Genomic DNA, 12,615 nt, shown 5'->3' on the forward strand with positions numbered 1-12,615 from the left:
GCTGGTATAGGGACTGATGCGTTGTTACCTCTTACAGTGACCAAGGATCCTCAAAGAACAGGAAAAGCTGCCCTTTCAGAGCTCAGTATGGCACTAATCTGTATTTCTTCTAATCGTGAGCAAATGATATTTTCCTTTTCAGAGCTAGCATCACCTTTTGGTACTTTTGCGCTTTACTTTCCTGTGTAGATACATTGGAATCCACTCTCTAGGGTTTCTCTGATGCATCCAAAGCAGTGGTTACTAATCCTGTTACATTCAATGCTCCATCTTCGTAATATGTTTTGGAATATCCCCTTTATTTCTGAAATGAGATGTATAAATAATATAACTTCCTCTACACATAAATTTAAAGATTAAAATAGTGTTACAATTGTGATATAAAGACAAGAGAAAGAATCTGCTTCCAGTACATTTGTTTTGTGTAAATGCTTGCTTATTGACTATTCCTGGAGACAAAATGATGTAATTGGGTATTAGGACCTACTTGCACTGAATATGTTTAGGTGAAAGAGAAGTAAAACAACATGCAACTGAGTATTGGCAAAAGCTTTTTCTATTTGAAGCTTTGAAATAAGGACTAAGTAAGTATACTCATAAACATACATAGAATCTCTATAAATGTAACATCTATGAATGTAGATTGATGCCTGTGTATTGTATTGGTAATTTAAATATCATGAATTGTTGACCTGATTTTTCATAATGGTGAACATCTCTTGGTACAATTGCAGACAAAACAAAATATAATTCTTCCTCAATTTATATTTAAGAACGTTGCATTCCTTGATAATTCAGTGACTACTAAACAGTGTAAGAGACACTTGTGTCTGTAAGTAAAATACAGTTAGGCGGTATATTCAAAGAATTAACAGAATGTTTTCACCTGCCAGCAAGTCTGGTGGAACATTTGAAAGACTTGCAGGATACTGGGTAATGATTTGTTATCCAAAGCTGTCCTGTTTAGCAGGCCTGTCTACAGTCTACTGCATGACATTGTAACAATTAAAAATACTGAAAATGCTCCTGGTACCCCCACTGAGAACCGCTGATCTAAAGCTCCTCTGCAGTGCTCATGCCCAACTGGGGATCCTGTCCAAGCTGCAGTGCTGTGTTGCTCCATGATTTAGCTTGGCACAGCATTACGCCATGTATAAGTTTCTTAGTGCTCAGAATTATTCTGCTTGAAGCACTTTCCAGATGGCTGGCTAAGAGCTTCTGGGGATACTGAAATGCTGTTCCGGTGGTTTCTAATTCTCCAGTCCCTTCCTTCCAATACATGTTACAGATTCCTCAAAGGTTATTGTGTATGAAAGGGACGCAGTGGATAGGTAGTTGCCACTCCTTTTTACCACTACTCTAATTACAAATTGTATTTGGTTGGTAGTGGTGTTTTGTTGATGGGCTGATTGCGATTGTCTGTTTTCCTCTCTGTCAATCATCTAAGGTTCATTGCCATATTACGCATATTTGTCTGTTATTCAAGATCCCTGTCACCACTTGTGATCATGATCATCTATGAAAATTTGGAGCATAAGTGATGGCGTTCAGGACATGCTACCCCAAAATATGACATTAGAACAAACAGCAGAAGCAAGAAGGTCCCTCTTCTCCTCATTCATATCTCCTGAAGCAAGTTATAAATCCTTCATTCCAGAGGGACATTCTCTATACCTGGGGGAAAGGAACATTCTTATCCTCAGAGATACCAAGAAGAATGTGAACGAACAGGAATTGCTAAGTTTTCCCCAATTTATTACTATTAGATCATAATCCCCCTTGTCCAGTGACACTTCCCACAACTGTCTGCTCTTCAGCAAACCTAAGCATAAAAATACACCGCTTTCCCTGAAGGCTCCCGGGTCACCTAAAACCTATGTTAAAATAAATTTATATGCTTTTCTCTTGTCAGTCTGTCTTTTGTTACAGGGATCTCAGCCACAAACTTAGTGATGGGTAAGAAAAGAAACATTTTTCTCTCCTACATAGAGAATAGTATTCCTAAGAAAGATAGTTTATGTTATACATCGCAGGAGATGAAACTGGCAAGGCAGCAGGGCTTAGAACTTTTGATGGGTGGTAGAGAGTTGTTCAAGAGTGAATGTTTTAGGCTAACTGTGGTGGCTCATGCCTGTAATCCCAGCACTTTGGGAGGCTGAGGTGGATGGATCACCTGAGGTCCGGAGTTCAAGACCAGCCTGGCCAACATGGTGAAACCTTGTCTCTACTAAAAATACAAAAATTAGCTGGGCCTGGTGGCACATGCCTGTAGTCTCAGCTACTCAGGAGACTGAGGCAGGGGAATCACTTGAACCCGGGAGGTTCAGGTTGCAATGAGCTGAGATTGTGCCACTACACTCTAGCCTGGGTGATAGAGTAAGACTCCATCTGAAAAAAGAAAAAAAAGAGTGAGTGAGTGTTTTAGTTGCAGCTTGCAGTTAGTTGCCAGACGGAGACCCAACTACAGTGCCACAAACATACAACAGCTTATTCTCTCGTATCATGGAAGTCTAGGCTGCATGCGGTGGCTCACGCGTATAATCCCAGAACTGTGGGAGGCCAGGGTGCAAGGATAGCTTGAGGTCAGGAGTTTGAGATCAACTTGGGCAACATGGCGAGACCCTGTCTCCACCAAAAATAGTAATAATAAAAAATTAGCCAAGCATGGTGGCGTGTGTTTGTAGTCCTAGCTACTTGAAAAGCTGAGGTGAGAGGATGGCTTTAGCCCAGGAGTTCTTGAGGTTGCAGTGAGCTGTGATTGTGCCACTGCACCACAGCCTAGGCAACAGAGTGAGAACTTGTCTCAAAAAAAAAAAAAAAAAATTAAAAATAAATGAAGTCTAGAGAAAAGTATTCCAGGTCTGGAGAAGCATCTTCAAAAGGTCGTCAGAGGTCAATCTTTCTTTTGGTTGTGCTACACCTGACTTCCATCCTTAAGGTCCTTCCACCCTACCTAGTTCAAGGTGACAGTTGGAGGACCAGCTATTACCTCTGCATTGAGAAAGAAAGGCAGAAGAGCCAAAAAGAGCACGTGCCTCATACCATTTAACTTTTCCTGAAGTTTCACATAACTCTTCTCTTTAGCACATATTAAAAAAATTGAGGGTCTCAGGGAAGAAGGGAGAATGGGTATTTTAGACTAGCTAGCATTTTCTGTCACATGGAGGTATGTCATCAGGTTTTGATTTGTAAAGATTTCCCTGGTAGAGGATGGAGGATTTGTTGAAAGGTGTATGAAGCCAGCAGAAACGAGTACTTCACAGTTTGTTTAATGTTTCCCATCACTGACATTGAGTAAGTGTAAGCGCTCGTTCTAGCTTGATTCAGTTGGATCATTGGGGTGCAGGTGTGCCATATTGCACATGATACCTGCACATGTAACTTCCTGATGGGATTTAATGTAGACTGCTAGGGTGTCTCTAAGGGTCTTCAATGCATTTGAGATGAGGAATGGAGTTGAGTTATATCTTCTGTGATTTCACTTTTGGGTGCACTCTCTACTTGGAAAAATCTCACCTGCTTTTAAAATATTTTTCACCCTTTGAATAATCTTAAAGGTAACTTTTATGATGTTTTCTGCTTTGACTTTTTTTGTACTAACATTAGTGTTCTGTAAAATAAACTAAAAGTCAGCGCTGTTTTTACCTTAATTTTATCCTTGATTGTGTATTTAAAATAATTATTTGTGAAATTATTTAGTACTTCAGGTTTACATACCTCGTGCTGAGAATTTTGCTCAGTATATATTCTGAGCATTTTCAGAATCACTATTGTTCATGTCGTTCCTTACCTTTGAAAGCTCATTATCAGCATTACATAATTACTGGTCTTTGCCTCCTAGGACCTATACTATTTGTACTCTGTGTGATGATAGTGAGAAGCAGAGATGTGTGCCAATCATGATATTGTACCTCTTGGGCTCTTAAGTTCCTAGCAGAAAGAAATTCTGTCAGAGAGAGAATATGTAGTTTGAGCAGTGCAAAGAAATAATGTTATTCTACTGTTTTTCAGAAATGAAAGAACCAAATTTTTTAAGTAGTTATGTTTTTACCATAAAATACTTTTGGGTTGATAGGCACAGCAACCCACCATGACACACGTTTACCCATGTAACAAACCTGCTCATCCCACACATGTACCCCAGAACTTAAAATAGAAAGATTCTTGAAGTTTCTGGCTGCCTGCATGACATAGTAGGTTTCTAAGTTTAAGTGAGAGAGAGAGAGAGAGAGAGAGAGAGAGAGAGAGAAGGAGTATCACATGTGCACTGGGGATCAGGAATGGGAGAGAAGCCTTGCCTTGTCATCATTGAGTTTGCATACCCAGGCACATGGATCCGATTTCAGAATGCACATGAAATAATTTCAATAGTAACATGAAAATGCTTTTAAAAGATGAGGCAATCAGTCATCCTGGATATTTTTATTCTGTGAAACCTGGCTTTTAGAGCTATTTTTGGCATCTGGGCAGCTTGCTTACTATGTTTTGTTGAAGCAGAAGGGGGCAGCAGAGAAACCAATTAGAAAGCTACCATCTGAGTTGGCTTCCTTCTAATAGAAGGTGTTGTGCAATATAAATATACTAAAAGGAAATGAAAATGGAAAGTAATAGCTTTTATTTATTAAATTCTAAAAATGATTGCAAAACATTTTCAGATAACATCATGCAGATTTCTGCTTGTCCATTTATACAGATGTTGCGAAGTGGATATATTTGTATGTTTTGTTCTAAGATCCGACATGCAAATGTAGAGTGGATCATTTGTAATTAAGTACAGCTTTCAGTGGGGCTTGTTTTCCACTGGATATCTGTGTGTTTATAGAAAAGCAGATGCTCCAGTGGGTTTTTGCAGTTCATTCTAATATGTTTATCCCCTTTAGTCAGAGTTTTTAAGGAAAACCACTTCATTTCTTGTTAAAATTAAGCAAAGTTAATGCCTTTTGACTGAATTTTGATTTTGGAGTCAGTTAGTGATCTAATTTTTTGTTTGTTTTATTTTTAAAGTATTACCTGTGAAAAATTTTCCATTAGTTGAAAGGTCTAAGCTGACTTATTGGTTTCATGCCCTTAACCTTTGAAAACGTGGTAATTAATTGAAGCAATACTATTTTTCTGTAAAGGATGGCTAAGTCATGTTGAGGGGCCTGGCTAACTATATTTGCTATGTATGAAAGCTCTTCTATTTCTCATTAATATTCTGTGTTTCTTTTTCTGTGATTAAGGGCAGTAAGATACCATAGCTGAGGAGTTCTCACTGAAAGCTAGTCTGGTATTTTGTTGTATTCTATGTTTAAGATAAAGGACAATGTTTAGTGGTTAACAGGATTTACAAGTGAAAAAGGGAGTCATAAAGTTACAGTATCTTCCTCTGCAGGAGAGCCAGTGAAGATAAAGCTGCAGTTCTGTTCCAAATCCATTACGTGTGTTTTATATTTTGGTAAATTTAATCTCTTGACTTCTTTGGTACAGCTCTGTTTTATAAGATAAGCTGTGAAAGAAACCTCCTGGATGTGATTTACAAAGTGAGAAGTTAACTGTTAGCTATACTCTACTGGTAAGGATTTATAGCATGGCATAGTATTTAGCAGAAAATAAGTGTGTGTGTGTGTGTGTGTGTGTGTGTGTGTGTGTGGGTGGGTGGGTGTGGGTGTGTGTCTGTGAGTCTGTCTCTCTCTCTCTCTCTCTCTCTCTCTCTCTATCTCAGGGTGCTTGAGGTATAGGATTACAGTTAATTCTTTTTTTTGAGACAGAGTTTTGCTCTTGTTGCCCAGGCTGGAGTGCAATGATGTGGTCTCAGCTCGCAGCAACCTCTGCCTCCCAGGTTCAAGCTGTTATTGCGCCTCAGCTTTCCGAGTAGCTGGGATTACAGGCATGCAGCACCACGCCCAGCTAATTTTTGTATTTTTAGTAGAGACAGGGTTTCACCATGTTGGCCAGGCTGGTCTCAAACTCCTGACCTCAGATGATCTGCCCAACTCATCCTCCCAAAGTGCTGGGATTACAGGTGTGAGCCGCTGTGCCCTGTCAGGATTACAGTTAATTCTTGCTGAAAGCATTTAGTGACTCATCTGGTCTTATCTCTTTCCCATGCTAGTCATCTCATTCTCTCTCTGTATGGTGGTTGTTATTTGATGAGTGCTAGTTGTGTAAAAGTAATATGTCTGATTTCTTCAAGAACCATTTTTTCTGTCATCTGTGACCTCATCTGTGACATTGGGGGACAACTGACCAGTGACAGTTTGCAGCCGCCCAGTGAAACCATAATACGCTTTCCCTGAATGTGTATTTGTCCTCTTGAAGCTGTAACTTTGGACTGAATGCCAGGTGTTATTTTATCTTTTACTAGATATTTTTGTATCCCTGAAACTGTTCTTGAGGTTTTTTTCCTGGAATACAGTGAAGTTATTTGGAAACAGTTTTATTTAGTGTGTGTAGGAGTCTTGCTTTTCACATTTCTTGGGGGAGACCAGAGCAGTATTCAGTGTAGGGCAAGTTACTGAGGCAAGACTCTTTGGGTCTTCTATTTAATACCCCTTGAGCCTTGAGGTTTTCTACTTTGGTTGATGGGAGCAGGCACTATTCTTGGTCTTATTTGAGTACCTGCTACTGTTACCTCTGACTCTTTCAGTTGCTCCTGTCCCTAGCTTCAGGTAGTGTCTTCACGTGCTTGTACTGATTAGTACTCCATTGAAAATTGAAGGTTGACCTTTGGCAGATTTTTAATTCTCTGCCTGTGCAGTTCTTTCCTCTCTAGTATTCTGACCTGTAAAGTCTAGCCTCTTTGGCCTCCCTGTACTCTCAACTTTGTCACCTTAACTCAAGGACTCCTTCAGGCTCCACCTTGCTTCTACCTGTTATGTGGCTGGCTAGGCAGGCTTCATGGGCAGTAAAATAATTTACTGAAACAGTAGTGAGTTAAAACCAAGTTTATTAGAGGGAAAGTACATTGCAAGGTAGCAATGGGCAGCACAGCAGAGAAGAGGCTGTCTGCCAAGAGGCAGGGACCGAAGGGACGTTTTATAGGACCATGCCCGGAGGGCTATGTGCAGATGGGATTGGGCTGCTGGGGCTACATGCAGAGCAAGGTATTTGGGAACAGGATGATGTACAAGTAGGTTGTTTGTGATTAGCTGTCTCTCAGAACAATTGTTCTCCCACTTCTGGGGCCGGCCTCCTCCTTGTTGCTAACTTACCTTAGCAGGACTCCACACTACCTACCTTCACTGTGGTCTAGAAACTTTCTTAATCAGTAAATTGGGGCAGTCCTTTTGTTTATTTCCCAGTCTCACAGTGATTGCTGTTCTTGTTCAGTATCATGAAAACCACCGGACGTTGGTGTTCACATGCAAGGGTAAATCCAGTTTCCGTTATTACATCCTGGCTGGTCACTGAAGTGTCTCTCTATGAATTCTTAAAATTGTCCCCTGTCAGAGCCCATCTGAAATTAGTGTTTTCTCTCTTTGCGATAATGGAGTTCTGTTAGTGCTGCAAATCTAAGTTGTAGGCTTCACTATGAAAAACTGCATAACGTCCCCAAGAAATACCATCACCAATCTGCCTGGTGGTCTTCTCTTTCTTTTGTGGATTCCTAAATAGGTTTACAAGGAGTGCTAAGAGGATGGCCACACTTAGTCTTACTGAGGATGAGTCAGCACAGAATCGGAAGCCTGCAAAAGAGTACAATGAGTTGGTCATTTCTCAGCACATACGTTTATTGTTACCCATACCCTCTTTCTAAAAGATTCGATTATGAGGTTGTAAATTGCCATACTTTAAAAGTCTGCCTATGTTCCAGTCATGACCATTCAGATGCGGAAGAGATAGGATGAGCAGGAAGCAGATGCTTTTGTCCACAGGAACCTCATTCTCTGTGGGAGAAACAAATACTGTGCAAATAGAAAGTGATAATACAATGTGATAAACTACAGCTTTCCCATTTAAGGACGTTTAGAACACATCCTCTTTTACTCCTTGTACCATTTTAACAAAAGCAGTGCAGTACTAAAATGATACTTTTTTATACTTTGGATTACTTGGTAAAAATGAAGTTCTCTTTTTTATCTGTCAGCAAACATCTAAGAGCAAATATTAATTTAAACATTTCTTCTTACCAAAACTAACTTTATCTTCATGTAACACTTTTTAGTAATTTACCTAGTTTGTAGCTGTCTAAATAGAATTTGCTGATGCTTTACATATTTTTTCAGGTTGCTGATAAATCTTATTCTACTAAGTGAAAAGCAATTCTAAGCCTTGATTCTTAAAACGCATATTTCCCTTGGCAGCAATTCTAGTGGAAAATCTGGGGTTGTCTCTTTTTATTAAATTTATTCTATTTTTGTGAAATAATTCTAAAAAGTTTGGTCTTCATTAGTGTTTTTAAACATCAAGAAGCTGAATTATTTCTGTAAAAATATACTGGCATTTCTGTTTTATAAGGTAGCATTAAATGAAATGGTTTCCTTTCTTTTCCAAGTATATTTTAAAAAGTACATTAGTGTAGTCTGTTTTTTATTTTTATTTTTTGCTTTGTCTTTTGATGGTGAAACAAAATATTACTATTCTAAGCTTGGGTTTTCAAAATACACATTATTCACAGTGTAAATTATTCAGTAGCCTTGTCTTATAGGAAATGAAGGAAGAAAAACTGGATTCATTTAGCTCTGATCCCTTTTTTGTTAGCAATTTATGTGTATAACCAATAGATTTCTCCTGAAGAAAACCTAATTATTAAGCTAATTTAGGAGAATTTAGTAAAGAAATGATTTGGAGGAAAGCAAATAAAGCAATCAAAATATACAATAATTATACCCAAATTTTAACATAGATTTATAAGAACATGTTACCACTTTTAGCCAGGTGCGGTGGCTCAAGCCTGTAATCCCAGCACTTTGGGAGGCCGAGGCGGGTGGATCACGAGGTCAAGAGATCGAGACTATCCTGGTCAACATGGTGAAACCCCGTCTCTACTAAAAATACAAAAAATCAGCTGGGCATGGTGGCACGTGCCTGTAATCCCAGCTGCTCAGGAGGCTGAGGCAGGAGAATTGCCTGAACCCAGGAGGCGGAGGTTGCAGTGAGCCGAGATTGCGCCATTGCACTCCAGCCTGGGTAACAAGAGCGAAATTCTGTCTCAAAAAGAAAAAAAAAAAAAAAAAAAAAAAAGAACATGTTACCACTTTTAAATTTCTTTCAAAATTGACAGATTCTGAATTTTTTCGTAACTGTCAGTGGAAATCCAATGGGAAACAGCTCAAATTTTGACAGCCTCAGGAAAATGGATGGCTTCCTCTTCTGAGTGGTGATTGCTCTTACCTTTTGAAGAAATTATCTCAAAGTATAGATTTGGAGAGAGTTAAAATATGCAGTATAGCCTTAATCTATTGAAAATAAGTCAGTCATTCTACGAATTAAACACTTCAGCATTAAGAAGGTTGCTGTGAAGGGCAGAGTATAGAATATAATTTGGTTGCTACTTTTGCTAGCTTGGTGGCTCTTGAGAAATCTTTAGTGAACTTACCAGTTTCATGTTTGTAGGGAGTATGCATCTATCCAGGATAAGCATCCCTCACTGAAAAACTAGAATCCTTTTCAAGGTTAAGCATAATGTAAAACAAGTAATGTTGCTCCAAAATGAATTTCTGTGCAGTCTGTATGAATTAACAGTTGACCAATAAGCAGCTCTGGAAGTGTGTCATAAGCAAGGTCTTGTATTAGCCATAGACCGGGCAGACTTACTGCTGACTGTACTGTTTACTTCACATGGTGAAGTAGTCTGGGAGAAAGCACTGTTATTGGTCTACTCCAGGTAACTGTCATTGTGGTATTACATAAACTAGCAGAATGCTGTGGGATGCAAAGGGGACGTACAGCGCTTTGGTGATTTGGGGGGACTTTTGCATGCCCTTGTAGGAGTCCAGAAGGCAGGATCTTATAGTTTAGTATTAAGCTGTGTAAAAACATTATCACATGAATGAAACCAGGCTTCCTGAGGCCAAAGAGCTCATACAGAGGAAAGACACACACCTTGAGTAGACTTCTTTTTCAGCAAAGATATCCAGAAGAAGAGTGTTAAGGCAAAGCAAAAGACTCTTCAGACTGCGCTCAAGTCTGTCTTCGTAGGCATTTCTTGCTTGTATAACATGGAAAGAACCACTGCTTGCTCAGTGTGGCTTTTTATTTTGCCATACTGGACCACGTGAGTAGCCAGTGAGATAATTTATTCTTGAGTCAAAATAAGAGGGCATTAAGTTTAGTAGAACTGAAGTTGGCACTGGCAAGACCAAGTGCCATATGGGATCCCTTGGAGAGCATCACTGGTTTGAAAGCACGTGGATTCTATTTGGAAAAACCTAAGTATGTGAGTTGCCTTCTTTGGGGCATGCAACTTATAATGAGCTCTTGCAGAGGATTTGAAAGCCCACGGCATGTTTCTGTTATATACTATATATATATATGCTATACTAAGATATTATGCATGGGTCAGGGTCCTTGGTAAGGCTCACTTGTCATTTCCAACGTAGTTTATATTTGTTTCTCTTTGCACAAGGATTTGGTGATTTATCTTATGGACAATGAAAGCAGAAATGTCCTAATGAAGAGTTTTCTCCTAAATTTAAATGAGAAATATATAAAATCCTAAATTCTATTAATATTCATGGTTTAGAAACCTTAACATGGAACTATAGTACTTTTGAATTCATAGGTATAAGGAACATGGCTGCACTGCAGCCAGGCAGGATAGGCTGAGGTAAACATCCTGGGTGACTCAGAGAGTTTGTAGCATAGGCGCACAACTCCAAATATAATATAAACACAGCTATGTAGCCATAACATGGGAAGGCCGTAACTTGGCTCTACGCCACTATTGTCTGTAAAAGGTATAATTGCCCTGGTGGCACTGTACAGGCACACTTGCACCCAAAGAAAGAGAGAGCCAGATCTGTTCATCTTGCAGCGGGGAGCCAGGACACAGCTCAGCTTGCTTGTGCCCAGAGGGAAAGAGTTAAGCTGCTGATCCCGAAGGGAGAGCCAGCAGAGCAGCTGTGCAGGGAGTGGCTGGAGCAGACAGTTGAGACAGAGACAAACTGTGCTAGAGAGCTGCTGAATAAAACTGTGTTTCACCTACCTATGGCTCCCTGAGTGTTCTTTCAGCTATCTGCATTCATCCACCCACTCCCAATGGATGTCTGCCTAGGCTGGAACCTGATCCTGGACCTAACTGTAGGGACCTTAGGGACCTAAGAGATCATCTAATTGAAGTCATTGCAGATGAAGAGACTGAATCCCCAATGGCTAAATGACTTGTCTAAGACCACACATCTAGTTAGATGCTGAGCCAAGAAAGAACCTAATTTCTTATTTCTAGATGTACAGCCCTTACTCAGTGGCATGTGCTGTAGTTCACAGATTCCGTTCACTTGTTGCCGAGGTCTGCCACTTCCAAGAGTTTGCCAGTTTTGGTGTAAGTGTACGTTGCCAAATGAGAAATAGCTTGGATTTATAACTGAAGAGACATTATCCATTGTGGCTGCGGCTGAAGCACCAACTTTTAACCAATATTACTACTGCTTATTTCAGCTCCTATCCTTATCTCAAATAATTCTGCCTTCCTGTAACATGATGGGGGGTCCTGGGAGCCTGCAAAAAGGACTCACTTACTCTGAGGTCTTGGCCAGTTCTCTGCTTCTTCCTCCTTGTTCTCAGATGGCAGACTGACATCCTCACAGTAAGACTGGGCTGCTTTCCATCTGCACAGCCCCATGGTAGGTACCTGTAGCTCCGGAAGGAATTTATTTCAGTAAAATAGACAGACCTGGAGACCAGGAGATTGGTCATCTGTAGTTTGGTAATAATTGAGAACTAGGTCAGAGGGTTCTATTTCTTGTCCCATGAGAGCAGGATGTGTGAGGCTGTTCTTGATGAAAGCTGAGGTTTTAAATGTAGGTTAATGGGTTTCTTGGAAGCCAGCAAGCAATTAAGGGTTTCTCATCCATAAAGAAATTATAGCTACAGGGGGGCAGTTTTTTTTTTTTATTCCTTTAGACTCTTGGAACATACTTTATTTATTTATTTATTTTTCCTTAAAATCTGATCTTAAACTTAAAAATAAGTTTGTTAATACTAATGTTGTTTTCCCTTGAGCTAGCTTCAAACCTCAAATGAATTGCAAACTGCAAAGTGACTGCTGTAGGGCTACTCTTAAGTAAATTTGTATAGTTGAATGGTAAGGGATCCATTTATAAAAAATATTGTATGTGGGCTGTTTCCAGGACTATGACAGTATTTCTTTATTAAGACTAAATATATTTTTACCTTTGTAACATGGTACAGCTCCAATCAAATAGGCAGTAATTTTCTTCATTAGAGTAGCATTTAGAGTGTTTCGTTCATCAAATTTTTATGAAATGCAGTCTTTGTGTCATTCATTGTGGTAGGTTCTGAAAGGTGATTAAGAAATGGTACCTGAACTCCAGGAGCTTACAGTCTAGGAAGAAAAAAGACAAATAAAATTATACCAATATATAATGAGTTCAGTTTCATGGCATATGAATAGTGTTGTAGAGACACAGAGCAAAGATGTAACCCTACCTAGAGGCAAAGAAGACTGCACAG

The 12,615-nt window shown here is 39.5% G+C and overlaps 1 protein-coding gene and 1 long non-coding RNA gene across 3 annotated transcripts in view; one reads left to right on the top strand and one right to left on the bottom strand.

Annotated features, from left to right (window-relative positions):
- The window catches only part of SMYD3 (SET and MYND domain containing 3), a 709,642-nt gene that overhangs the window by 369,811 nt on the left and 327,216 nt on the right, over positions 1–12,615 (top strand). Inside the window, exon 1 of one of the 2 annotated variants that reach the window (XM_032242385.1) lies at positions 9,312–11,765. The exons of the other annotated variant lie outside the window; for it this stretch is intronic. Within the exon in view, the coding sequence (XP_032098276.1) occupies positions 11,763–11,765 (3 nt within the window). The 5' untranslated portion in view covers positions 9,312–11,762. Of the gene's footprint in view, positions 1–9,311; positions 11,766–12,615 lie in introns of those variants that run through there. 2 annotated transcript variants of the gene reach the window in all.
- LOC116526121 lies at positions 7,692–9,312 on the bottom strand. Its single transcript, XR_004257978.1, has 2 exons — positions 9,177–9,312; positions 7,692–7,868 (listed from the first exon to the last, which is right to left on the bottom strand). It is a non-coding gene; the product is annotated as an uncharacterized LOC116526121 (long non-coding RNA).

The sequence above is a fragment of the Sapajus apella genome, unplaced genomic scaffold (genome assembly GCF_009761245.1).
Source record: "Sapajus apella isolate SASKATOON/1434 unplaced genomic scaffold, GSC_monkey_1.0 scaffold49, whole genome shotgun sequence".
Classification (NCBI taxonomy): domain Eukaryota; kingdom Metazoa; phylum Chordata; class Mammalia; order Primates; family Cebidae; genus Sapajus; species Sapajus apella.